General features: G+C 53.1%; 11 protein-coding genes across 11 annotated transcripts; 6 read left to right on the top strand and 5 right to left on the bottom strand.

The window, feature by feature from the left end:
- Positions 1 to 34: 34 nt before the first annotated feature.
- On the top strand, positions 35 to 1300 carry PFLUO_LOCUS5114 (uncharacterized protein; the record flags this gene model as incomplete). The annotated part of the gene is made up of 1 exon (XM_073782532.1): positions 35 to 1300. The coding sequence occupies one exon, from the start codon at positions 35 to 37 to the stop codon at positions 1298 to 1300; it is 1266 nt and encodes a 421-aa protein (XP_073639178.1).
- A 621-nt stretch (positions 1301 to 1921) lies between these two features.
- On the bottom strand, positions 1922 to 6885 carry PFLUO_LOCUS5113 (uncharacterized protein; the record flags this gene model as incomplete). The annotated part of the gene is made up of 4 exons (XM_073782531.1): positions 1922 to 5211; positions 5259 to 6010; positions 6066 to 6498; positions 6555 to 6885. The coding sequence occupies 4 exons, from the start codon at positions 6883 to 6885 to the stop codon at positions 1922 to 1924; spliced, it is 4806 nt and encodes a 1601-aa protein (XP_073639177.1).
- A 1584-nt stretch (positions 6886 to 8469) lies between these two features.
- PFLUO_LOCUS5112 (uncharacterized protein) lies at positions 8470 to 9632 on the top strand (the record flags this gene model as incomplete). Its single annotated transcript, XM_073782530.1, has 3 exons — positions 8470 to 8501; positions 8559 to 9145; positions 9196 to 9632. The coding sequence occupies 3 exons, from the start codon at positions 8470 to 8472 to the stop codon at positions 9630 to 9632; spliced, it is 1056 nt and encodes a 351-aa protein (XP_073639176.1).
- Positions 9633 to 11315: 1683 nt separating this feature from the next.
- PFLUO_LOCUS5111 (uncharacterized protein) lies at positions 11316 to 12130 on the top strand (the record flags this gene model as incomplete). Its single annotated transcript, XM_073782529.1, has 3 exons — positions 11316 to 11571; positions 11621 to 11710; positions 11763 to 12130. The coding sequence occupies 3 exons, from the start codon at positions 11316 to 11318 to the stop codon at positions 12128 to 12130; spliced, it is 714 nt and encodes a 237-aa protein (XP_073639175.1).
- A 440-nt stretch (positions 12131 to 12570) lies between these two features.
- Positions 12571 to 13446, bottom strand: PFLUO_LOCUS5110 (uncharacterized protein; the record flags this gene model as incomplete). The annotated part of the gene is made up of 1 exon (XM_073782528.1): positions 12571 to 13446. The coding sequence occupies one exon, from the start codon at positions 13444 to 13446 to the stop codon at positions 12571 to 12573; it is 876 nt and encodes a 291-aa protein (XP_073639174.1).
- Positions 13447 to 14179: 733 nt separating this feature from the next.
- Positions 14180 to 15424, bottom strand: PFLUO_LOCUS5109 (Translation machinery-associated protein 46; the record flags this gene model as incomplete). Its single annotated transcript, XM_073782527.1, has 4 exons — positions 14180 to 14612; positions 14669 to 15213; positions 15276 to 15293; positions 15368 to 15424. 4 exons carry the CDS (start codon positions 15422 to 15424, stop codon positions 14180 to 14182), a joined length of 1053 nt encoding a protein of 350 aa, XP_073639173.1.
- A 727-nt stretch (positions 15425 to 16151) lies between these two features.
- On the bottom strand, positions 16152 to 17079 carry PFLUO_LOCUS5108 (p23 chaperone protein wos2; the record flags this gene model as incomplete). The annotated part of the gene is made up of 4 exons (XM_073782526.1): positions 16152 to 16208; positions 16263 to 16490; positions 16547 to 16872; positions 17055 to 17079. 4 exons carry the CDS (start codon positions 17077 to 17079, stop codon positions 16152 to 16154), a joined length of 636 nt encoding a protein of 211 aa, XP_073639172.1.
- Positions 17080 to 17552: 473 nt separating this feature from the next.
- Positions 17553 to 18305, top strand: PFLUO_LOCUS5107 (Vacuolar protein-sorting-associated protein 24; the record flags this gene model as incomplete). The annotated part of the gene is made up of 2 exons (XM_073782525.1): positions 17553 to 17600; positions 17658 to 18305. The coding sequence occupies 2 exons, from the start codon at positions 17553 to 17555 to the stop codon at positions 18303 to 18305; spliced, it is 696 nt and encodes a 231-aa protein (XP_073639171.1).
- A 561-nt stretch (positions 18306 to 18866) lies between these two features.
- On the top strand, positions 18867 to 20838 carry PFLUO_LOCUS5106 (RNA-binding RNA annealing protein; the record flags this gene model as incomplete). The annotated part of the gene is made up of 6 exons (XM_073782524.1): positions 18867 to 19073; positions 19124 to 19153; positions 20182 to 20346; positions 20397 to 20467; positions 20519 to 20774; positions 20836 to 20838. The coding sequence occupies 6 exons, from the start codon at positions 18867 to 18869 to the stop codon at positions 20836 to 20838; spliced, it is 732 nt and encodes a 243-aa protein (XP_073639170.1).
- Positions 20839 to 21293: 455 nt separating this feature from the next.
- Positions 21294 to 22069, bottom strand: PFLUO_LOCUS5105 (uncharacterized protein; the record flags this gene model as incomplete). Its single annotated transcript, XM_073782523.1, has 3 exons — positions 21294 to 21663; positions 21791 to 22005; positions 22067 to 22069. The coding sequence occupies 3 exons, from the start codon at positions 22067 to 22069 to the stop codon at positions 21294 to 21296; spliced, it is 588 nt and encodes a 195-aa protein (XP_073639169.1).
- Positions 22070 to 22636: 567 nt separating this feature from the next.
- PFLUO_LOCUS5104 (uncharacterized protein) lies at positions 22637 to 24569 on the top strand (the record flags this gene model as incomplete). Its single annotated transcript, XM_073782521.1, has 4 exons — positions 22637 to 22672; positions 22727 to 22741; positions 22801 to 23022; positions 23076 to 24569. The coding sequence occupies 4 exons, from the start codon at positions 22637 to 22639 to the stop codon at positions 24567 to 24569; spliced, it is 1767 nt and encodes a 588-aa protein (XP_073639168.1).
- Between the last annotated feature and the right edge of the window lie 32 nt (positions 24570 to 24601).

Below are 24601 nucleotides of genomic sequence, written 5' to 3'. Positions count from 1 at the left end.
CTCACCGTCGACGATTCCCAGAATCGACTCCCCCATGGTTCTCGACGATGCCTCCCCGCAAGCAGGCGGGTTCTCCAACAACAATGACTCCGACGGATCTTCAACCGTCGTATACGGAGCGCTCGGCCGGCCGCTGAAGATCAAGCCAGAGCTCATGGCCCGGCCGGACTATTTCACACTATACTTTGGATTCTTTGGCAATCGGTTCTGGAATAGGCGGGCAATTCATAGCATATCCGAACGGGTGCAAAACACATACGTAATATGTGGCCGAGAGGCAACACAGGAAGAGGTGGACGCATTTGTCCAACACGGCACGCGCGAACTGTACCACGGCCGAATCGGACTACCGCTATCCGTGTTTGCCGGCACGGCCTACTTATACAATGGCGCGCGCAAGTCACCAATGTTCCCTGCGGATCCGACACCTGCCAAGCTGCTCACCACACTACGGAATTTCGCCGCATCTGACCGGACAGGCTTCCAACAGGTAGCGTTTCGTGCGGGATTCAAGCTGCTTTTCTGGGGCACGCTTGGCGCTATCGTCTCGTCTGCATTCAGCACGTCCAACTATATTCGGAACATACTCGGGGACCCGCGATTGGAGCATTTCAGGAAGGACATGGCGCAGCAGAAGCCTGAGGAGAGGCGGAAGCGCAATTATGAGCTGCAAATGCAAAAGATGCGCCGGTTTAGAGGGGAAGGAGGGGAAAATCAGTCTGCCGAGGATACCGCTGGCGCCTATGCGGAAAGCCATGATAACGAGCAAGGCAGCTATGACTCTCCTGGCTCGCTGAATTCTCCATCCTCATCTTCCTCGCCGTACAATGCTTCCTCCAGCGAGAACGACATGACATACAATGCCACGGAGTCTAGCAAACAGTCTTACTCAGCGGATCAGTCGCGTTCTGGTCCAGACGGCTCTCGCCGACCAGGGATGTACGGCAGCCCGACAGCAACACAGGGCACTGGCAATGAGTCCGGGTCCGGAGGCGGCGATTTCTTTGGCGATGATGACAATAGTCCCACGGCTCCGGAGTACCGGGGAACCAATCCTGATGGCACGTCAGGTGGCAGTGCTTGGGATCGGATCAGACGACAGAATGCCTCGGGCCCCCAGTATCGGCAGGGGTCATCGCAGCCCGGCTCGCAGCGGAACATGGAATCAGAGAACGATAGATATGAAAGTGAGCGCAGCCGTGAGCGGGAGCAGGCTCAGGCCGATTTCGATCGGATGATGGACGCCGAGAGGAATGCTCCCAGTGATGCGATGCGGCGAGGTCGGGGCTGGGGATCATAGTCCTTCGTTGCTCCAGGTGTACAACTACATAGCAATGTATTCACAAATTTCTAAACGACCTCAGCTGTGGTAGCACACTGTTTGTCTCTGTAATATACTCCATATGCGCCAGCGAAGTGCGTTTTAGCAGAAGTTTCCACTCCCAAGATAGGAAGCAATACGACTGGTATTTATATGAATCCCTCAAATCCTGAGATGCAGAAACTTTGTCATTATTAGCCTTTGCAGGCAGAGCTAATATAGATATGATACCCCAATAGACAACAGAAATCACAAAAAAAAAAGAGTGAACGAAAAGCCGCGAGGCAATCTCCGTCCACAATTTTGGGAAGGAGATGTATAGTAAAGGCTGAAAGTAAAGGACAACCAAGGAAAAGCAGCTCCAATGATTAACTGTGGAGATAGATGGGAACTATGTCCGGATCTGTTGCATAACTCAATCCAAAAAAAAAAGGGAATGAATATCATCAAGACAATAGGAAACCGTCCGATAGATTGAGGGAGGGTATAAAATCAAATGGAAAAAAAGAAACGAAACCGGAGAAAAGATCTGAGTTTCGTGTTCTTCAATAACACTGTAGAGCAGGAAAGAGAGGAGAAAAAACACATCAAAAAAGTCACCTAGATCCCATAGCTCTGATTCTGAGAGTGGAAAGTCTCATACGGCATCTCAGGTGAAAGGCTAGTCAGAGCCCCCGGCTCAATGCCGCGACTGTTCGTGCGCATGCGGGTCAAGCTGCGAAGCTTGTTGGTGAAGCTCTCGTTATTTCCGCTGCGGTTCCGGCGATGATCAAAAGACATGCGCCGGCCGAGAGACGGACGAGTTTCGTTCCCGTTTAGGGCTGGAGCAGCGGTCACAGCGCGCGGGAGGAGCCTTCCCATGTTCTCGTTGTCGATGCCAATGTCGATAGTTGCGGATGATTGGCGCAGGGAGCCGAGCTTGTTCCTGTCACCTGGGATAGGAGGTGGAGGAGGCGGTGTGTTCAGGTGCTGCAGCTCGGGCAGGATTGGGGGTGGTGGTGGAGGTGGGATGGTTTCCATTTGTGATGCGGATGGTCGTTGCCGCTGCTGGTGCATTGCATTGTCTATTGTCTCTTCGATACTCACTGTCACATGCGGTGACGTGCCGGGTGAATGGCCGCCAGAACTGGTGCGGCGGTGGTGGCCCATGTTCCGGCTGCGACTGCCAGAGCGGCTTCGAGGGAGAGAAGGGTTGAAGTGAGGGTGCATGGGCACATCTTGTGGGATCTCCGGGGCCGGGGGGATGTGGTATTCTGCCATGGGGACAGACATAGACCGGCCGATTCGCTCAGCCTCGAACTGATATCTGGCATCGGCCAGCAAAATGGAACTGTCTGCTGGTAGACTAGGAACAGATGGTGGCCGCTCAGCCTCGGTTCCAACACCGTACTTGGGATGCCGCATTGCCCTGGGAGTTGCCGGAAGTCCAATGGGAACACCAGATCTAGAAGAGCTGGAATCGGAACTGCTCTGGTATTCCGGTGATTCTTTAGCCTTGGGGATCTGGTTGCGAGAAGGCACCCGCGGGAAGTATGAATTTCCCTGGAACGAAGCAGGGGAGACTTCAAGAATTGGGCTTCGAGCGTTCTGTATGTCACCTGGGAATGGGATGTTGGGAGCCGAGGGATTGCGTGCCAGCGATAGTCGCCTTGCCTCCAGCTCAGCAGCTGCCAACTCTCTCCGTTTCTTCTCCGCTAGAGTGACGAATGGCGTTGTCGGCGAAACAGCTTCTTGGAAATCATCTGCAGCCGGACAGGGCGGTTCTTGGGAGTTTCCATTGGCAAAGACATCGACTTCTTGCCCAAAGACCTTGGCACTCAAAAGCTCCGGCTCTGCAGGCTGCACAGCCATGCCTGGCTCAAATTCTGACTGAGATCGATGATGTGACACCTTAGTCCTTGGCTCTTGCGACGGATCTGGCTTGGCACTCGTTGCTCGCTCGGCTCGACGCCGGCTGGCACTCCGGTGGCGACTGCGTAGCCTTTCTCGATTACTAGAAACTAGTCTCAGGGGGTCTTCCGCACCTTCGCCCTTCGAGTTGTCATTCTGGGCAAGAGACATGGGAAGTGGCGATGATGGAGAGCGGTTACTCGACCCATCTCGATCAATACTACGACCTCGCGTCGATGGCTCATGTCTGTCTCCTGGGGCACGACGTTCTGAACGATTCCGGTGACGCTCAGAAGGAGTTCTCGTGCGCGAAATTCCTTTCCGCATCTTGCTTCCACTCCTGGCGCGAGATCGTGACTTGGATGCCTGGCTTTCCTCTGGTTTCTCGTTGTGGTATCGAGCCAGCTCTTCTGGGGACATGGGAATCGGCGAGGAGGGGGAGCGTTTAGCAGGCTGGATATATCGGCGATCATTGCGGCCGCGATTCTCTTGAGATGGTTCACGAGAACGGTGAATGCGCGAGCTTTGGCTGCCTGTTTCATCTGCGTTTCGTCTTTCACGACCATGACTGCGATTATCGCGGTATCTCCTCGCATGGTAGTTTGCTTCATCCAAGCTGCTGATGTACTGGTCTATACTCCTGCCACTGACACTAGGACTCTTGTTCGATGCATGGCTGTTGAGAGTTGAGGTACTCTTCGCACTGGGAATCAGATCAGAGCGGTTTTGTATGTCCGAGTAGCTCTGCTCGGCATGCAGCAACTCAATTTGGAGTCCATCTGGCTTGCGGTCGCGAGAGCCATTCCGGGGATCTGTGTACTCCTTCAGTACATCAAATATACCGGGGGCAGGCGAGGGAAGTCCTTTGATAGACGCAAATTTGTCGTTTGTCTGTACAGCTGTTTGCGGACTGGGGCCCTGTGGACTGGGGCCCTGTGGACTGGGGCCCTGCGATTCCTGCTGCGGATTATATTTCGCAGATGGTAGCGTTAAAAGGCCACCACCATCTTCCTCTTGACCATCACGGCTCTGCTCCTGACCACTGGCTTCCTCGTTCTCCGATGTCGAGGCATACTCGCCTTGACCGTAAGAATTTGAGCGAGAGAATGATGGAGGATGCACGTCCACCGGGGTTTCTCCAATGGAGGGGAGGCGGCGTCGGTTGAAAGCCGGAGTGCTAGTCCGAGAAGTCATCGCTTGGTTGAGACTCTGGATATTGTTGAGCTTGTATGACCCAAATCCTCCAGGGGAAATGGCAGAGTCAGCAACAGCCGACTCCGCGATAGGAGTAACTCCAGGCGCATTTGTTGGTGTGCGATCATCAGACTTCAATCCAGGGAAGCGGAACCGTTGGCTCGGTTGGGCATCAAATGATGTGATCAGCTTCAGCGCTGGAGTCTTTAAATTGGGTTTCTGGCTAGATGCTGATCTTGGACGAGAGGGCGGAGCCATTCGATTAGCGCTGCTTGGCCGGGGCGGCTCAGGCGAGGCCAGAGGTGACCGCCCAATGATATCAGCAAATGAGGCAGCTTGCTGGGCACCTGGAGATGTCCACGGTTCGGAGGGTTCGACGCCGGTGCACATGAAACAGCGGATGGCAAGTTGCTGCTGGGAATGAGAGACAACATATTCTCCCCATCTGCGAACCAGATAGGATTGTCGTTGCCAGTCCGTTGGCATCAGAAGACATGTCATAAGAATGGCTTCCATAAAGTGATTGCGAGACACATAGACCTCAATCGCATCATTGCTGTCCCCGAGACCAAGTAGGATAGATGCTGAAGTATGAATATCGCCGATTTCAAGCAGCTTCTGCACGAAGGCCTGGCCAACTTTGTTGGCCTGTGTTTGACCACTCATCTGACTCAAGGCCAATAGCATCCAGTCGGAGGTTGTCACTGCCCCGGGGATGATCATCGAGGCCATTTGGTCAGTGTCCGTCTCGCCAAGCCATTGCGATAGCAGTGTGGCGCTTTGACTGCCCACAGCGTGGCGGCTCACTGCAAATGTTAGTAGATGTAGTACAAAAGGAAGAAGTAGAACGCACATTCATCTCTAATCAGCTCTTCAATATCTCCATTCCAGCCAAAGACCACGTTCAACATCTGCCGGCGGAGGTCGTCTGGGGTTAAATGGGATTCATCCATGGGCGGTAGCTGTTTGTACGGCACATCGTTGAGGCGTGCACGAGTAAATGGGAACAAGTCGATGATATTTCTCTCTGCTGGGCTGAGGTGAACCTCATTGCGCAATCGCGATCCAGCACGAGAACTTTTCACAGAGGACATCGACACCGATGATGCATAGGCGTAAGAAGCCGAGGGTTGGGGCGTGTCTCTTTCAGTAGATGTCAGGGAGAAAGTGGTTGCACTCCTACCAGACCGACTCGGTGGTGAAAAGGGCCGAGTCGGGTATTTCTCCGAAGATTCCTTGGAACTGACGGAGTTGGTTCGGCTGCGGGACGAGGCAGGACTGATCAGATCTGACCGCTGCTGTTTATCGATGCCGTTCGATTTGAACGGAGTCCGACGGCCATTCTGTTCTCGGATTTCAGGTGGATCTTGCAAGTGCCGTGATCTGGGTTCTTCGGAGGCGACTGATCGCGCGCTGACTGGAACATGCTGCACATTCGCTACCATTGCCGGTGTCTCCACGTCATACTGCTGTACTGAGCCAAGAGGGCCGATGGTGAAGAGCGCTGCCGTTGGACCGTAGTTTGCTATGCCTTGCACGTTCTCTACCGTCGGGACAGGGTCGTACGAGACGTGTTTTGTTCGAACATCCCACGACCAAGTTTCACTAGAACAAGAACATGTTAGGAGATACTTAATGAGGGAATGATCATAGTACTTACCCTTCCAAGTATTGAATGATTCTGCCATTTTTGGACCATGCCATCCATTTCGGGTCGGCGGAGCTGGAGTCCGACCGCTTCAAAACCCTAATTACTCGAGGCGCCTCCTTACCCGGTGGTTTCGCCACACTCCAGACTCTAAGGTCACCATTCGAGGATTGCGTTGCCAGCATGTCTGACTTTTGTTTCGAGGACGAAGCATGCCAGGCGAGAGAAATGATCGGGGATGGCCCGCGAGAAGTCGTTAATGTGTGAAGAATAGTGAATTGGGGGAGAAGAGTCGCAATCAAGATCGATCCATTCTGGTACCCAATGGCATACGTCCGACAATCCGTTGCGGGTGCCAAAGCGGTGATAGGGTCAAAAATGGTGCGCGCTGAGATATGCTCCGAGGTCGAGGGCTCGAAGAGGATAACCTCGCCTTTCCCATTGCCTGCGTAGTGCTGCTGCATTAGCAAGTCAAAACATAAGTTGAATCAGCTTTCTTACCAAATGCAACATTGCCATTGCGCATCCACGACGCCACTGTCAAGTGCTCAAAGGACGCAAACCGTGCGATCTCCGTGCCGGTGAATATATCCCAGACGATTGCCGTCTGGCCGACATCGTAACTCACGACCAGCCTCCCGGCTCCCCGCTCACTGACATTGTCCACTGATATAAAGTCGATCTTTTCCTGGTGGCTCTGAAATCGACGTTCTACCGCCAGTGTATCATGGTGGAGGCACAGAATCACGGAATCCTGGGCGTAGAGAAAGAGCGACGCCGTCGAGGCACAGGCTTCCAAGCGTGGCTCTGGAGCTTGCGGCGGCGGTGCCATTGCTTTGACGGTCCTCGAGGGTCGCGATTCCAGCACCGAGCTCCTGTTCCATGTCAATTCAACCATTCCTGGCATTTACGAAGGTGGCGGGATGGCCACAAACACCGATCTCAACACTGGAAGAGCATGGATGCGGGGAGGGGAAAGGCGAAAATAAGAACTGTCTGGACTGACCTGATTGCCTTTGACCAGGGGGGAAGGTTACTAATGCGCCACGACCCTTGAGATTACCGCTCAAGGCAAGAGAAGACAGGCTGCTGAGATCGCACAAGGCATCTAGAAGACCGGGGAGTAGGGCAGATTTAGCGCCAGACCGGGACCAGGGAGGGCGGGCTAGCAGGCTCGAAGATCGCAGCCCTAAAGAGGAAAAGCTGCGCAGTAGGCGATATGCGTGGAGAGACAACGAGGTGTTGTCAAAGACGAAAGAATAGAATAATATCCCGGGCCGCTTACTGACAGGAGTGACTCGCGTCCACGTTCGTCACATTTAGAGGGCCTAGGTTTGTGACTGAGAAAGTGGGGAGAGCAGAAAAGTGACTAGGGGAGGAGAAGCGGCCCTTCCGCATCTGTTCTATAAAAATCACCAAGTGGCGTTCTGCTTTTACATATATTCCCATCTGATGGATGGGGGTATGCTGAGGGGCAAATCCAGATCTCCAGCCCATCCAGCAATCGGAGTAGGCGCTGGGGCAAGAGTGCCGGGCGCTTCATTTCCAAGCGGACCATACAGTCCTGCCAGCGCAGGATCGGGGAGACCATGAACGGAAAAGGAGATCGGGCCTTCGGTGGCGGGACCAACGAAGTGCGCGATGCCTGAGTCGGCATGAGAAGAACTGCAGGACGATCCCAGGCCAGTGAGACGCTAGGCGATGGCAGTGCAGCAGGCGAGTAACGGCCGTTGCAAGTGAGTATCGAAGTCGAGTGGAAACGGATGTGATTGGGATGCTCGTTGTGACGAATCTGCACCTTTCGTCACCCCGGCCACCAATCAGCACCCCTGCTCGGCCATTGCTAGCGCCCGCACCCACGCTGGGATTAGCGTGGGTCGTGGCAGGGCAGGGCGGGAACGAGGGAAAAAGGATGAAAGTTTCGCGATCGGCCATGGGTGGTGGGTTAAGGTAAACAACAGGGGTGGGAGCTCGGCAGCTTCGACGATCCCGTTTCGGGTACTACCGATGGATGATGGATGTGATGTGACTGTGTGCCCTGCAAGAAGAAGAACCAACATATCGGAGCTTGGGCCCTTTTTTGTCGTTCCGCAGGGTTGTCAACCGAGCTTGGGCAAGCCATGTTGCACCGGTCCAGTCGGGCAGGGGGGAAGAATACTTGTTGGAAGAAATGTCCAGAAGGATGATGCTTTCTGTCCCGTGACTGTCCAGGCTGGTCCAGTGATCTTCTTCCATCTCTTCTATTCCGCTGTTCGATGGAACAACACTAATAACACCTGATCATGTCGGCTATCTCACTTCATCATCTGACCGGTGGGGCTTATCGCTTCCCCAGATTAACTAATGATTCTCCCGGAGACCTGACTCACCCACCAACAGAACAACCAAAAGGCTCTGCTGACGTGCTCGTCCCGCCATGTCCGAGCCAGAAACCGTGATCGTGATAGGGTATTCTTCTTCTACACGAGGAAAGAAAGAAAAGACCAGCTGACCTTGGATCTCCAGAGCCGGCGTCATTGGCCTCACAACCGCCCTTCACATCCAACAGCACCTACGCCGCAATCAATCACTCCTCCTCATCGCCCGCGATCTCCCCTCCGACACATCCGTCAATTACGCATCCCCGTGGGCAGGAGCTCACTACCGTCCCGTACCAGGCTCGTCGCCACAATCATTGCGCGAAGCGGACCAAGCGCGGCGCACGTACGAGTACCTGCGCCAGATTGCCGCCGCCGAACCCGGCGCGGGCATCCGGTTCGTCCAGGGCGTGGAGCATCTGGAGGCTCCGCCACCGGAATATCTGGATGAGCAGAGCGTGCGCATCGTCTACTCCCATCTCGATGAGTTCCGGGTTTTGTCGCCGACGGAACTGCCGCGGGGTGTCAAGTGGGGGGTGCACTATGGGACCTACGTGATTAATTCGCCCGTGTACTGTGCGCATATGCTGCGCAAGTTCATTCTCAAGGGTGGGCGTGCGATGCGGGGTACGCTTACGGATCCGCGGGAGGCATTTAGTCTGGCGACGAATGTCAAAACCGTGGTCAATTGCTCGGGGATGGGCTTCGCGGACCCGAGCTCGTTCATTATCAGAGGTATGTATGCACGACGCTCATAGAAAGCATCACTCACAAATCAATTCTAGGTCAAACCTGCCTCGTCCGGAACCCCGTCTCTGCAACAATCACCCGCCAAAACTCTGACGGCTCGTGGTCCTTTTGCATTCCACGCCCACTGGACGGGGGAACGATCATCGGCGGCACCAAGCAGCCGCATGAATGGGATCCGCATCCCTCGCCAGAGACGCGGAAACGATTGCTCGCCAACGCGGCCAAGTGGTTCCCTTTCACTCCCGAGAGCGGCGGGCAGTTCGACGTCGTCCAGGATATTGTTGGGCGGCGGCCTGCCCGAGAAGGTGGTGTACGCATTGAGGCTGAGAAGCTTGATGGGGAGAGGTATATCGTTCATGGGTATGGGGCTGGTGGGCGCGGATTTGAGATTTCGAAGGGCGTTGCGGAGGATATTACGACACTCATGGTTGAGAAGGGATTGGTGCTGGGGACGGCGAGGGCTTCGCTGTAGATTATTTTTGGCATAGATTGTATATAACATCATCATAGTGCGCACCTACATACGACTCTAATAAAATATAGCACGCTAGCTTCGTCCATGTGCAGCCAATTCCCTTTTCCATTGCGCCTATTGTCCTAGCAGTAGAGGATGAGTGATATCAATGCGGTCGATAGTAAATCTACACCAACTCTCCTTACTCTAGATCATCTACACTAGCTTTGGATTTATCTGTGGCTTTGGAAGGTCTAGTAGTATCTGCCTATTTTCTGGTTTTACTTTTTCTCATCTCCTCGCCATAAGCGGCCAGTCAGCCAACATTTACAAGAGTCCCGACCTCTCGAAACTCGACCATGTACAACAATATGTCGACTCTCGAAGAAGCAGACAAACGCTTCGTTGCCGTAGGAAGCCTCCCTACTCGGTGGCACAACATCATTTGACTCGTAGCTTCATATCAGAATTTGTGCCCTCTACCTCGCTCCGGTCAGGTCGACTCTCCAATGGATGGAAATACTTGGCTTTCCAAAGACTAGCGTTACTATGCTTGTGTCATTAGGAAGAGAAGTCAAATTGGAATATTGTGCTGGAAATGGCAATAAGCACATGCAAACTTGCCTACATCTAAAACCCACGACTCGGGGTCTTTCATAGCTGATATAAGATTATTCGGATCCCTTTTCACTATGCCAGAGTATACTCGACTTCTAATGAAGAGAATTCTCTGATATCTAATTTTGTCCCCCTAGCCTCCGTTTAACGTTAACTGCAATTTTCTGCTCGTCCCAAATTCCTCCGATATCCAGTTACTTTAGTATAGGTAGGCTACCAAGGGCGGCTCCAACAATAGAAAGTGGTTTTGCCATGCTGTGAGGAACTTGTTGAGTGTGACCGCTTGAGTGTCGGCTGATACGGGCATTATCCTTTTGTCGGAACCTGTGTTGTTACGAAACGAACAGGGAAGCCACGATAATCTAGATGACAGCCATTTATCAACAGGACATGACTGGATTGGATTGCTCTTTATTTCTTTGTTTCCTGCAGATGTCCGCGGAATCGACCGTGACCTTTGCATGCGAAATATTCTTGTAGTTCTTACACAAATGTCCACTTTCCATGGCCCTCTCCATAGAAAGTTCAATATAGCGAATGAGATAAGTTGAGGCTCCTCACATGATTTAAGGCGACCAATCAGTCAATCGCCAGGTCTTGGCAGGTGTTGATCACATATTACACACAGTAACTGCTTTAGGGACGTTTATTAACTATAGAAGCTGAGTTATCCCGATTCCCGACACAACATGATCTTCCGAAGATAGGTTCCATGAGCTAGATTGCGCAAGTCGCTAGAAAACCGGCGGTTTGCCGAGCGAGACTAATGTGGGCGATGTCACGTAGGCGCAGATGATCCCTGACGTTTGGCAAAACGCTAGCAGGGTACGAGCAGGGGAAGACTGGGCTGGAAACACCGCCGATTCATATTCATAAGCGCTCGGTGGGTTTTCATTGTCGGTCAATTTGTCATCGCCACCCGGTACGCGTCTTTTGAACACCGAGTCGCGAGATTTTATAGATAAATAATCATTACTTACATAGATACACCAAGGCACAGGAGTAACTAAATAAAGAATCGAAATAACCCTTTGACCTCGTTGGCCATATTTTCATCTTCCTCCTATATCGCTCAATGCCATCATGGAAACCGTACTTGTCGTCGGAGCAACTGGAAACATCGGCGTCTCAGCCGTCACGGCTGCCTTGCGCTCCAAGCGCAACGTCTTGGCCATTGTCCGCAACCAAACCTCCGCGGACAAACTCGTGAAGTACATTGGGTCGTCGAAGGGAATCACTTTCGTCGAAGCCAACGTTCTCTCGGATTCGGGGGTAAAGGGTGTCGTTGATCAAGTCCGAGCCGGCACGCTCCCGGCTTTCCAGCATGTGTTTTCCAGCGGTTGGTCCCTCTTCTCATTCTATATTCACTACGTACTAACATTTCCCAGTTGGCGGCGAGTACACGACAACTCCCCTCCTGGAAATTACCACCTCCCAGCTACGCAGGAACTTTAACACTTCCTTTGAAGCCAACTTCTGTAGGCTCTTCCCATCCTGAGGACCAGACACCTTCTGACACAAGTCTCACAGTCGCCTATCGGGATACCATCGGCTATCTGCTGGAACAGAAGAACCCTGCCAGCACATGGACAATTTGTACCGGGTCGCAGGGCGACTTGGCAACCCACCCGGTGCCGGCCATGACACAAGGCGCCTTGTTCCCCATGACCAAGGCCGCCGCCCGGGAGAACGAGTCGACTAACATCCGTTTCAACGAAATCTACCTTGCGTTCCGAGTCGAGGTGGATGAACTCGCTGTGCAGCATGGGGTAACGAAGGCATCGGACTTTGGGAACGTGTACGAAATGATCCTGGCCAACCCCGAGGTCCGCAGTTCGCGTGTCCGGGTTGAAGATGTTGAAGACCTCAAGAAGTTGAATTACCAGAAGAAGTTCTAGTCCTACGTCGAGTATGGACGTCTGCCAGCGAAATATGGAACCGCGCGTGCTACGAGTGTTATTTTATTTCAGTAACCAGCCACCTTGCAGTTGGAGGTATTTAACTTAAAAAACAAAGAGCTTTTCTATATTGTTCTGACTTTGATTCCATTTGTTTAAATTGTTAATTTGACTTATCATATCGGAATAGTTTCCCCCTAGTTGTTATTGTAAAGCGGAAGGCGATATATTAACCGCCAACTGCCTCTAATGATAAATAAACAACCGCTTGGACACCTGAAAAGAATAAGACTAAGGGCCCCTAGAGGTCCAGCGCTACAGCAAGGCCAGATGGGCGTTTAACAGCTACGGGTGCTTGGTCACCTCCTTAGGCCACCGGTCGAAGTTGGGTGCCCTAGTAGCAAGGTCGTCAATTGACCACTGAGTCCCCAAGACTACCATCATTGTTCTGAAGATAATCTTTTCAAGACTTCCAGCCCCTCCTCATTCAAATTTGGATATGGTCTCAAACTTAACAGATCCTCCCAAAACTCCATTGCATCTTGATGTTTATCCAAAGACTCTAGTAGAAGCTTCTTCCATTCCGCATCCTCTTTAGTCCATGCCCAAGACGCTGCGATCCATTCATACCAAATGGGGTAGTAGGCAGCGGACTCCCAATCTAGGATAGCAGCAAGCTTTCCATCTTTGACCATGATATTGCTGAGATTGAGATCGGAATGTGTGAGCACGTAGGGCTCGCATTTTGGCACGCGCTTCCTTAAGTTCTCTAGGACTTGCTGAGGCCATGACTTTTCTTGAAAGGTGAGAAAGAGGTCATCCCACAGTTCAGAGTCAGAGTTAAAAGGCCCATGTGGCTTGCCGTCGAAAAATAGTAACTTCGGATAACATGGGCCTTGGTCGATAGTCTGGATAGATGTTGACGTGAGGGAACATAACTGCTTTCGAATTTCAGAGACTTGATCGGCAATATCCTTTTTTTGTGATTCAGACAACGAGGGCCATGCCTTCTCGAGGGTTTGGCCGTCAACCCGTTCTTCAAGAACGAAGTATCGCTCATCGCGATCGACCCAATCACGCACGACTTTTGGGACTGGTATATTGGTATGGCTTGCAAGGTACTTTAGCGTTTCTACCTCTGTTTTAGGAATACCATCAGGGCGGTCTTTGAGGATTAGATCAGAGCCGATTGACCATACGCCCCGGTTGCCTGCACCGTAGAAAAGTTTGATATGGCTGTCGTAATGGCAACGGTTTTGTAAGTCAAGCGTCCATCCACATGCGTTGCAACCCTTGCCACCTTCGTCCTCAGTCATGTTATGGGGAAAGGATCTGTAGAAAGAAGAAAAGAGAGATGGACGTTCACAGAGGAGAGAGATGGGGCTTTATAACGAAGAACCACTCTATTATTAACACTCACACCGCTTGTAGCGGTGTGTATGTTAATACATAAAAAGAATATCGCATCCAAGTTCCTCGTTGATTGACACTAAGTTCTAGTAGTAGTGGCTAGACGCCATAAGATCTCTTAGGACTAAGGGCATACATTAGAGTGATCAAAGCATAGACACGGCGTGTTGGGTCGCTAAATCGGGAACGGCACAACTAACCGCATACAGTAATTTGCAGGTGCTCGGTTTACATATCAAATCTTATACAAGCGCAAAAACCGTGTAGAACGTGGGGATTGTATAGAGGAACGAACTTTTTTCCTATGAAGCACAAAAAAAAGCTAACATAACAAGATATCAGTCATTGAGTCTTCTCGCATGGGACGCAGAGGCATCGTTGTCACAACCCTCTGGCCCCCCGGTGCCAGGCAATCTGCTCCACATGTACGGGTGGTACGGGGACAGGAATTTCCTGGCCGAGCCGCCAGGTCGCAAGACGAAGTCAGATGGGAGCGCAAGAACACGTAGTCCAGCGACACACCCACCACCACGATCAATCGCTATTGCAATCCCGATCTCGCCGGTAAATGCCGTAGCCGGCGAAAGAAAGGGATCCTGAACGGCCCACGAATATGGTTTCGCGGGGAGGATCAGAAGGTCAGCCAGCGGCCTCCTGTGCGATGACTGCGTCGCTCAATGGTGGAACTTCCACGCCAGAGCCGGCAAGCTTAGCCAGGCGCTCCTCCTCCTTCTGGTTGCGTAGCTGTTCGGTCTCCATGCGCAGAGCATCCAGGTTGAAGCCGTCGTCGTCCTCCTCCTCGTCGCTGCTCTCATCGTCGCGCCAGTCGCCGGCTTCGAACATCGACCGACCAGTAGCTTCTTTGGCCTTCTGAGCCTGCTCTTCAGCAGCCTTCTTATCCATGCGGCCCTTCTTCCACTTGGCGAAGGTCTCTGGGTTGACGGGCGTCAAGGTGCCCGTCAGCTTGTGCCTCTCGGACTCGAGCCAGTCCTCCAGAGTCAGGGTGTTGAGCGGCGACTTGTCCATCAGGGCCTTCTCAGCAGCCTTCTGCTCCTTGGTCTTGAGGACGAACCTGCGAAGAAAGACATTAGCCACGTCCTGTCCCGGTTATGAGAAATGAAAACATACCCTGGAGGCAAACTGTGCTTATACATGCACTTGTCGCCACCATTGGGGCACACCCAGAACCAGCCGTACTTCTGGTTCTCGACGGCCTCGATGAAAAACTTGCACACCTTCTCGGTGGTCGTGCGAGGATTGCCATGCTTGCTGAGAACAACATCGCGCAGTTTCGCCTCATCCCAGTTGTCCATAGTATCCTGCTTCTTGGTCTCTTCTTCTTCATCGTCGCGCGAGTCAGTGTACAAATCTTTCTTGGCGGCCTTGCGCTCGACGTTCAGGTCGTGACTGAACTTGCACTTCTTGCCCTTCTCGCAGTTGCCCTGTTTGTAGAAAATGCATAGCACCGTCTTGGGATCAACACCAAAGGGCACCTTCTGTGTCCTCAGGGGCTTGAACAGCTCCAGTGCCTCCTTCTTCGCCAGATCGGCGGCCCTCTTGTCGGCCTCGCGCTGGGCCTTTTCGGCTTCTTTCCGCTTGGCATCGGGGGTCTTGTTGGATTGGGCTTGTGCTTGCAATTGTGTAATCTGCTTTTTGGCCGAGCCTCCTTTTTTCTGTCCGTCGATTGCGGTGTTAGTGGGGGTGTGTTCCAAAGGCGAGTCGGGTCGAGACGTACGTTTTTCATGCCAAAGGTCTGTGTCACGAGACACCAAGGGTCAGCGACTATATTTCTCCAAGTCAAAAAAAAATCTGCACATCAACACATACCTTATCATCGACCGTCTTCTTCTTCTTCGGCTCATTCTGCTGCTTCTTGGGCGGCATGGTGACGGTGTGGCCAAGTGTGGCGCAAATTCGAGATGAGGAAAAATGGGGAAAATGGGAAAAATGCACCCGATGGGTAGAGCGAGTGTTGACGGATGGCGTCGGGGAACAATCCGCGGAAAGAACACGCTGATGCAAGGGAGGGTGGTGGGAGGGAGAGAGGGAGGGCGCGGAGTGTGAAGAGAGTGAAGAAGTTGAACCTCCACAAAACCGAGGGGTGGCAAGCGGTGGGCCAATGACGGGCGCCAACTATACCCAGGGCTCGCTCGAGTGCCCCCGGAAAGGGTAACTCTACGGAGAGTGAACAAGGATCTTTAGCATTCATCTCTCGCTCACTATTTAGTCTCTCTCCCTATTTTGTTTTCCTTTGTGCTCTACCGTCCTGATCAGACTGGTCCGTTGTTCCTCCCAGTGGTTCGCCCTTTGCGTCATCGCCATCTCCCTCGCTCGGCCCCTAGGGCTGATGCACCCACCACCACCCAGCACACAATACGACTACATGTTAGATGCCTACGACAGTCCTCATGGTGAACACATTCATTTCAAACATTTCAGAATTTTCTCAACGTTCTACTGGTGTACAGTCTTGCCAATCAAGTCCAAGATGCCCAGCTGAACTCCCACTACGCACTCGGTGGGCAAAGACCCAAGCAAACCACATCTCCAGCTGTAGGCACCAAGCAGCAGATCATCTTTTCGTATTCAATCGTCATTTGCCGGAAACAATTTACGAGACCTCCTGGACCTTGGACGACTCCTCGGCGTCCTCGAGCTCGGGAAGGTCCTGCAGTCGACGTCAGTAAAAAGCACGGAAGATAGATGGAGACAAAAAACTTACCTCGTCGTCCTCATCCTCGCCACCAGGAGCACCGGGCATGCCAGCACCGCCCATACCACCCATCATAGCGCTGAGGTCGGGCATGCCACCCGCCCCACCCATGCCGCCGAGCTTGGAGAAGTCAATGTTGCTGAGGCCGCCCTCCTCACCACCAGGACCACCCATGCCACCGAAGTTGTTCGCGTAGTCGTCCTCACCGGCCTCATCCTGCTCGTCCTCATCGACCCACTGTGATGTTGTTAGGCGTCTGCTGGCAGTAGCGGGGGGGGGGTTTCAAAAAGTACCTTGTCAAAGTCCGTCTTGAGGAAGTGCATCTTCTTGTCGGTCTTCAGGAGACGAGGCCAGTACTCCTCCTTCAGCTCCTTCTTCCGCAGAACCAGCTCGACTTCGCGGTCGGTGTGGTTCACCTTGCTGTTCTCGGGGTCGATCTCGCCAAACAGGTCCAGCGAGACGCTGTATGTTACACCCTTCTTGGAAGGGCCAGAGAAGGAAACATTGTTGGAGGTGATGTCGAGTTTGGCGTCCGACTTGGAGACGTCGGGGGTCTTGAGGTTCACGATGAGATAGTTACGCTCGGGTTCCGAGGTGGACGAGCGCTGCGCCCACGTCACTAGAGAAGAAAAAACAATTCCGCATCAGCTGGTGCTCACTACCTGATCTGAAGCATGTAGAACAGTGCATTGTGACAGGCACTGCGTGAATTGGATATCATCGCTGATATTTCACACGCAAAAATGTGCTATCTTGGGACTGGAGCGGGGAAATCGGGCAGCGGGGGGGGGGCGAACGTACCTTCGGGAGTCAGAGTGTCGGGCATTTTGGTGAGGAATAGAGAGAGAGGGTCAAAAGAAATCAAAGGATCAAGAAAGAATGGGGATGGAGGTGTAGAGAGAGATGATGGGGGTGGAGGAATCACTGTGTGGCAGGGAACAGGGAGCTGCGCTGCCCGAAAAGTAGAATGTACTGGAAGCCTCGTGTTTGCCTTGTTTGCGTCCTGTGGCCTGAGGCACCCACAACGTCAGTGTGCTGACTCAACCCCCTCCGTCGCCTTTCTTCGTCTGATCCATTCGGCCTACAGACAAACTTGAACGGGGTTTACGGTCCAGGTGCATTTAAAGAGGGCTGTGTTTTCTCTCACCCCCGAGCCTGGTCTCCATAAACCCGCTGGCTACTTCCTCAATCCCCACAGATCATGCGCATGGGCATGAGTGCTACCTCGACATCCTGAGTGTGCTGAGTAGGTAGCTACATACCCCACCGACAGACAGATACATCATCAGAGCTTTGGGGATGGAGTCCCTCAAGGCTGTTTTCTTCGGGCCTGACCCCGCGACTCAGGTAAGGCGCTTGCTCCTCATCGGGATATGTGTCCCTATCATTGACTGACCCCACTAGATGCGAAAATGCAACACTCTGATCCGTTCCAACACCCGCCAGCTGGATCGTGACCTCAACCAACTCAAGCAACTCGATTCCAAGACCCGCCAGTTTATCGTGAGCTCGTCGAAGCGCGCCCAGCGCAATCCATCCCAAGCCAAGCAGGCAACCAGCGAAACCAAGACCTTTGCCAGGGAGCTGGTGCGCATTCGCAAACAGACCGCCCGGCTCACGACCAGCCGCGCCCAGCTCCAGAGCGTGGGGATGCAGGTCAACGAGGCGTTCTCGGTACGCAAGATCCAGGGCAGCCTTCAAAAGTCCACCGGCATCATGAAGGATGTCAACACCCTCGTCCGGATGCCGGAACTGTCGTCCACGATGCACCAGCTTTCGGCAGAATTAGTGAAAGCGGGGATTATCGAAGAGATGGTCGATGATGCCATTACCGACACCGCAACCTTCGAGGATGAGGAGGTGGAAGCGGATACTGAAATCGACAAGATTTTGCAGGAAGTGCTCAAGGGAAAACTCGATCAGGCTGCAGCTCCCCGGCCAGCCACACCCACCACGGAGACTCCAGCGGCAGAGCCCGAGGAGGAACAATTCGAGGATCAGGAGGCAACACTCGAGCAGATGCGAGGGCGGCTGGAGGCTCTGAAGAGCTGAGATACTTGATTTGGTGTATATTCGAGGGCCACTTCCATCATTTGTTTTTTTTCTTGTCTACTGCGTACGCTTGGAGTTGGGAGGGGCTGTTTCTTGTTTCTTTCTGGTTGGGTCTGCTTGTAATGAATGGAATGCATACGCAAATATCCACTGCCAAAACCGGTGGACAATAATTGTAGATTCTGTAAGTATTGTTCGTGGTGTTCTTGTCTATTGTAGTCGCGCGTCCATGAATAGAAACAGGTGGATGGCGGCCATCCCAAAGCGGCTTAGCGCGGGCTGACCCGGCTCCTTCTGCCCAACTCATCCCCTTCGCTTCCCTCTTCTTCTCCCCTTTCCGTCCTCCATTCTCCGCCTCTTTCATCTCCTTTCTCTTTCCAACTCTTCCTTTCTCATCCTTCTGAGATCACCTCTTTCACGGTCGCCGACTGTTCCTCGACGGTCCCTCTCAAACGCTCTGACCCCCAGTGGCGCAATCTGTCATCCATCGATAACGCGTTCTTGTCGCGACATCTCTACTTGTGAAAACTTGTCCACTTTCTGCCAGCACAAGTATCCATCATGTCTGCCAACCTGGACCGTTCTCTCGACGATCTCGTCGGCAACCGCCGCAAGAGCGGTCGCCGTGGCGGCCGCCGCGCGTCTGCCAGCAAGCCCTCCACTGTTGGAGGCGTGAAGAAGTCCACCAAGTCCACCAAGGGTACTGCCAAGGCGGCCCACCCGACCCCGGCTGCGACTCCGTCTAGCAAGATCATCGTGAGCGGTCTGGTATGTCTGCCCCTCATCAGCTCTGCCTATACACGTGCTAACGTTCCCAGCCTGCCGATGTGACTGAGGCCAATATCAAGGTATGTTGATTGAAAGGCCTTCGCCTTGGCTTTCCATAGCCATCTGTGTTTTCGAGTCCTTCCGAGGTGCAAACGGCTTCGACTCGCGTTTCCCGACCTCCTCCTGCACGTTCCTTCCACATGGTGGTGGTAGTTCGCTCGATGTCCGGCACAGACAGGTTGCTCCTTCGATGATGCTTCTGCGTGGTTCTTTTTCCTGCTGGCAGACTGCGAAGCATGAAGTTGAGCCCTGTCGTACTATGAAAAGAGACCTGGCTCGCGTCGATTTCGGATGAAAATCCGCGTGCATTGTGGCTCTTGAGTACGGTGCCCTGGATGGTTGATGAAAAATTCACCGTCCGCAATCGCTTTTCGATTCTGCTCTCATACACTTCCTGTCTCGTATATATGTGAAGCTTCAGAGGGCATCAGCGAGCGCACCAGTGAACCAGCGGAGATTCGGTCTGGCGGCCAAAATACCGGTGGACTACTTTCTCTATCCTTCTCAATGGAGAGTCTCGCTTTTCCATGGCCTGACAACATGTTGTCGTGCCCATTGAAGAGGTGTATCTACGTCGAAGTCATTGACTTGACCAAACGAGAGCGACATGAGGACATAAGATGGGACTGCCTGCTGAGAGCTGCTGTTTGGCGAGGTGTAATACTTCGAAGGCGGCCTTTTGGGAGCATATACCCGTTGTTCGAGGACTTGTCGCTTTCTACTGTTGGTGGGTGTTGTGGGGCTGTGGGAATATTTGACGCCAGATCGGATAGTTGGGTTCCGAGTTTGGCTTCATGGTGGGTGAGGTCGCGCCAGGCCGGGTGCAAACAAGGGACAGTCTGGTACTGTCGCTGTGCATGGTGCGGGCTGGAGGGCCAAGCTTGCTGGTCTTGACTGATCAGTCGGTCGCCGCTGTGTGCTCGCTGGTGCTCTTTCGCCGTCGAATCGCGTGCCGTCTCCGTTTGCCTTGTCGCCGTTTCGACACTCGATATCGATTAATCTGACACAAACTATGACGAAAATACTGATCGTCTGTCTTGCGCTATAGGAATACTTCACCAAGTCCGCAGGTCCTGTCAAGAAGGTCATGCTCACCTACAACCAGAACGGTACCAGCCGTGGCATTGCTTCAATCATCTTTGCCAAGGCCGACACCGCTGCCAAGGCTGCGAAGGAGCTGAACGGTCTCCTGGTTGATGGCCGTCCCATCAAGGTAAGCGCCTCGTCGATTATTTATCGGGCAGTGTCTAATGAATGTAACAGATCGAGGTTGTTTTCGATGCATCCCACGCCCCCCAGGTTGCCGCCCCGAAGCCGCTCGGTGAGCGTATTGCGTAAGTTGTCATTGATTTGTTGTTGAACATTGTTTATTGACTCCACGACAGCCAGAAGGCTCAGAAGGCTCAGCCCAAGCCTGCCACCGCTGGCAAGGCCGCCAACGCCCGTGGACGTCGTCCTACTCGCGGCCGTGGTCGTGGTGGCCGCAACCCTGGCCGTCCCCAAAAGACTATGGAGGATCTTGATGCCGACATGGCCGACTACTTCAACGAGAATGGCCCGGCTGATGCCAGCGCCCCTGTCAACGGAGCTGCTGCGCCTGCCGCCAATGCCAGCGAGGACCTCGGCATGGGCGAGATTTCTGTAAGCCTGCCATAACTATTTGCCAGATAGATCAGTTTTTTTTTTACTAACATTCCACCAGTAAACGCACCACATGGCACGGTCATTTCCAGTATCTGGATCTGACACCCTTCGTGGATGGTTTCAGAGGGTCTTGATAGTTGATGCGCGGGTCATATCTTCGGTCGTCCTCTGCTCGTTCTTTTCCTCTTTTCTTCGAGTGTGTTTCTTACCTCTTTTCTGGGACGCTGGTTTAATTTTCTTGCTTGAATGACAATTGCAACGGATGGTATGGAGGACAACATGTATCTAAACTCACAATTCGGGTTATTTCCTTGGAACTATTATCTTGTAGGAACCGGGAAGAAGTAAAATGTATAACAGAATAATGCAATATCGCATAACCAACAGTCCAACAAAACCCCTATCCAACAAACCCATGTAGTAATTTGAGATGCGCTAACCTACTCTTGGTTTCTTCCTCAGCAAAAGCGAAAGTTCTGGCTGGTTGTAAGATAAGAAGACAACCCAAACCAAAAACTAGAAAACCCCTGCCCGACTCATAACATCGTGAAACTGCTCCAACGTAACACCAGCACTTAGGCCAGCACCCCCATTCGCCTCCAGAATCATATCCTTGAGCAAGTCGTCCCCAATCCCATCTTCCTTCAAGTCGCGCGCAATGCGCCGCAAATGGGACAGGGTAATAATCGGACCATCAGACCCGCGCGTAAACAGCTGGAACGCATCGTCCACCTCGGCGGCCATTGCGTCGTCGTCGCGCGAGCGCAGTTTCGCCGCGGCAGCGGAGACGAACGGCGCGTAGGGCACGAAGCCTGTCGCTGTTGGGTCTAATGCGGTCAGGATGTCGGAGAGTTCGGTTGAGTCGGTTGGGGGGAGGCCTAGTGCTCTGTTTCCATACATGTATTTAGAGAACCGTCTTCCTTTTTTTTTCCTTTAGAGGCTTCTAGGGCAGGGGGTTTGGTTTGGTTTGCAGGAGAAGAGGTGAAGGTGGGTAGGGAAGGACGGAAACGTACACCAGAGCCTTGCGCACATCTTCGCGAGGAATCACACCGTCCTTCTCGCCGGGGAATCTGTCGTTCGGCGCCGAGAACAACTGGAAGACCTCCTTCATTTCATTCTCTTCTTCGGCGCTGATGTTGTTCTCCTTGGCGAGCTTGGATTGGCGCGCGCGCTTTGGTGCGGAGGAGCTGGCGGTGGCGGCGGCGGGTGCACCGCGCCTTTTGGGAGGCTGGATCGCGGAAGATTGTGGGTTAATTTATAGCCTTAAGGTAAGAGGAGGAAGGGTTTACCATGTGGCTTCGTTGATGGGACTCCCAGAGGTGGTGGAGATCAGGGCGTTCGCATTTTCGGGGAAGGTGACGTGAGTGAGTGACGAAGAGGTGGTAGAGAGGAAGTTAAGCTCCGATTGGCGGGTGGAGAAGTATGCATTATGGAGCTGTAGCTGCACCACGAGAGATATTTTGGGATTCTCAGAGTAGACAGTATTATTCTTGAGCATTGCTATTGAAAATGATACATATATATATTAACCAATTAATTATTCAAAGTGCTTGTGTCTTGGATGGCTCGTTGGCCAGCAAGTACAGCAGTCCCTACTTAATTACCACTCACTGGCTCGGAAAGATTCATTCAACCTATTTTGTAAAGCAGAAACTTCTTCTTTATTTATCCTCGTCTACATCACCAAAAATTTGTATCATATATCTGAAGAACTCACGGCCAGAGAGTCCGTCGAAGATCGTCGAAGGCGCAGGAAACGTGACGCTGCTGACGTGATCGTCTCGGTGCCTGTTGCCGATGTTCTTTAAGTCCCGATCTAAGTCCGCGCAACATCCACTATCATCACCACCGCCGACAAGATGGATGTAGAATTGTACATATACGACCTCTCCAAGGTAAGACTCTCATCATCTGGTCCTGGTCACACAGTCAGCTAATTCCATGTACAGGGTCTCGCGCGAATGGTATGCACCGCCCAATTCAAATGCGCCAGGAACACTGTCTCATGCTGAATGATTGCTAGTATTCGCTTCCCCTGACAGGGACTCAGATGGATGCCATCTACCACACATCGCTCGTGGTCAACGGTGTCGAGTACTACTTCGGCCAGGGCATCCAGACCGCGGCCCCTGGCAGTACCCACCATGGCCAGCCGATGGAGAAGCTGCACATGGGCCAGACAGAGCTCCCAGCCGATGTAATCGAGGAGTACCTGGGCTCATTGGCGGAAATCTATACCCCTGAGGTCTGTCTATGTCTCATTTATTTCATTGCGTATCGAATCTCACACCTCGCCAGTCATATGATCTGTTTCTGCACAATTGCAATAACTTCACCCAGGACTTTGCCATGTTCCTGGTCGGCAAGAGTATCCCAGATCGGATCCGAAACCTGCCACGGGATTTTCTCGAGACCCCATTTGGCCAGATGATGAAACCCCAGATCGAGAACACCCTCCGCGGCGTTACGCAGGGTACTGGGCCGGGACCCGTTCGGCCACCAACAGCTCGACCTGCTGCCCCTGCTCCTGCTATTGCCCCTGGGCCAAGACGACCAACAGGCATGGTCCGGATGGTGAGCAATCTCCGCCAGCTCGAGGACGAGCTAGCTGCCGCGACGAACTCCTGTGCAGTGATCTTTTTCACGTCATCAACATGTCCTCCCTGCAAGGTCGTCTACCCAACCTATGACGAGCTTGCCGTGGAAGCGGGTGACCGCGCGACTCTCATCAAAGTCGATGTTGGGTCTGCATATGACATCAGCATGAAATACAGCGTGCGCGCAACGCCCACCTTCATGACCTTCCTCAAGGGCCAAAAGTTGGATGAATGGAGCGGTGCCAACCCGGCTCAGCTTCAGGGAAATGTTCGCATGCTGCTGGAGATGGCTCATCCAGCTCATCCGCACCGAAATCTCCGGCTTTCCAGCCTACAGCGGTCGATCACCAACTTTGTCACGTACAAAAAGGTTCCACCTCTCGACAAGCTCCTCCAAAAGCTTCCCGCCGCCTTCAAACAGGATCCGAACATTGCACCAGTGATTGAATTTGTCAAGTGCCGGCACTCTGCTGCTCCAGCTGCGGACGCGCGAGCTCCCGATCTCCCCTCCTTCGCAGCATCATTACAATCTTCCTATGCCACTCTCCCCAGTGACAGCCATTTCGCAGTCGTCGACCTCGTCCGTCTACTCTTCCTAGACCCGCGCGTGAGCGGCTACTTCGCAGAAGAGACCAACCATGCCACCCTCCTCACGCTCCTCTCTCCCCTCTCCCACCAAGAAGAAGACCTCACCTCCGTTCCCTACAACCTCCGCATCGTCGCCCTTCAACTAGCCTGCAACCTTTTCAGCACAGCTCTATACCCGGCCCAACTCATCTCCTCCACATCTCCCCTCCGCACAACCTGCCTCCGCCTCGCCATCAACTCTCTACTAGATTCGCACCAGAACCTGCGCGTCGTGGCCGCCTCCTTCGCCTACAATCTCGCCGCATTCAACCACAACGCTCGCTTCGGGGGAAATCCAGACCCCCTCGCCGAGGAAGACCAGGTCGAACTGATGGCGTCCCTGCTCGAGGCCATCTCGCGCGAAGAGCAGAGTCCCGAGGCCCTGCATGGCTTGCTTTTTGCGCTAGGCTTGCTGGTCTACGAGGCTCCGCTGGACGGCGCGCTGGTGGATCTTTGTCGCGCCATGGGCGCTACAGAAACGGTGGCGTCCAAGTCGGCGGTGCCGGCTTTGCAGAAGGAGCCGTTGTTGAAGGAGGTGGGGGCCGAATTACTTGGGAATGGGCTGTAGGCAGGGTCTTCTTTCTTGGGCTGGTTTTCTGT

Source organism: Penicillium psychrofluorescens (genome assembly GCF_964197705.1).
Source record: "Penicillium psychrofluorescens genome assembly, chromosome: 3".
Taxonomy (NCBI): domain Eukaryota; kingdom Fungi; phylum Ascomycota; class Eurotiomycetes; order Eurotiales; family Aspergillaceae; genus Penicillium; species Penicillium psychrofluorescens.
Note: the sequence above shows the minus strand (reverse complement) of the source record. Positions and strands in the feature narration are given on the sequence as shown.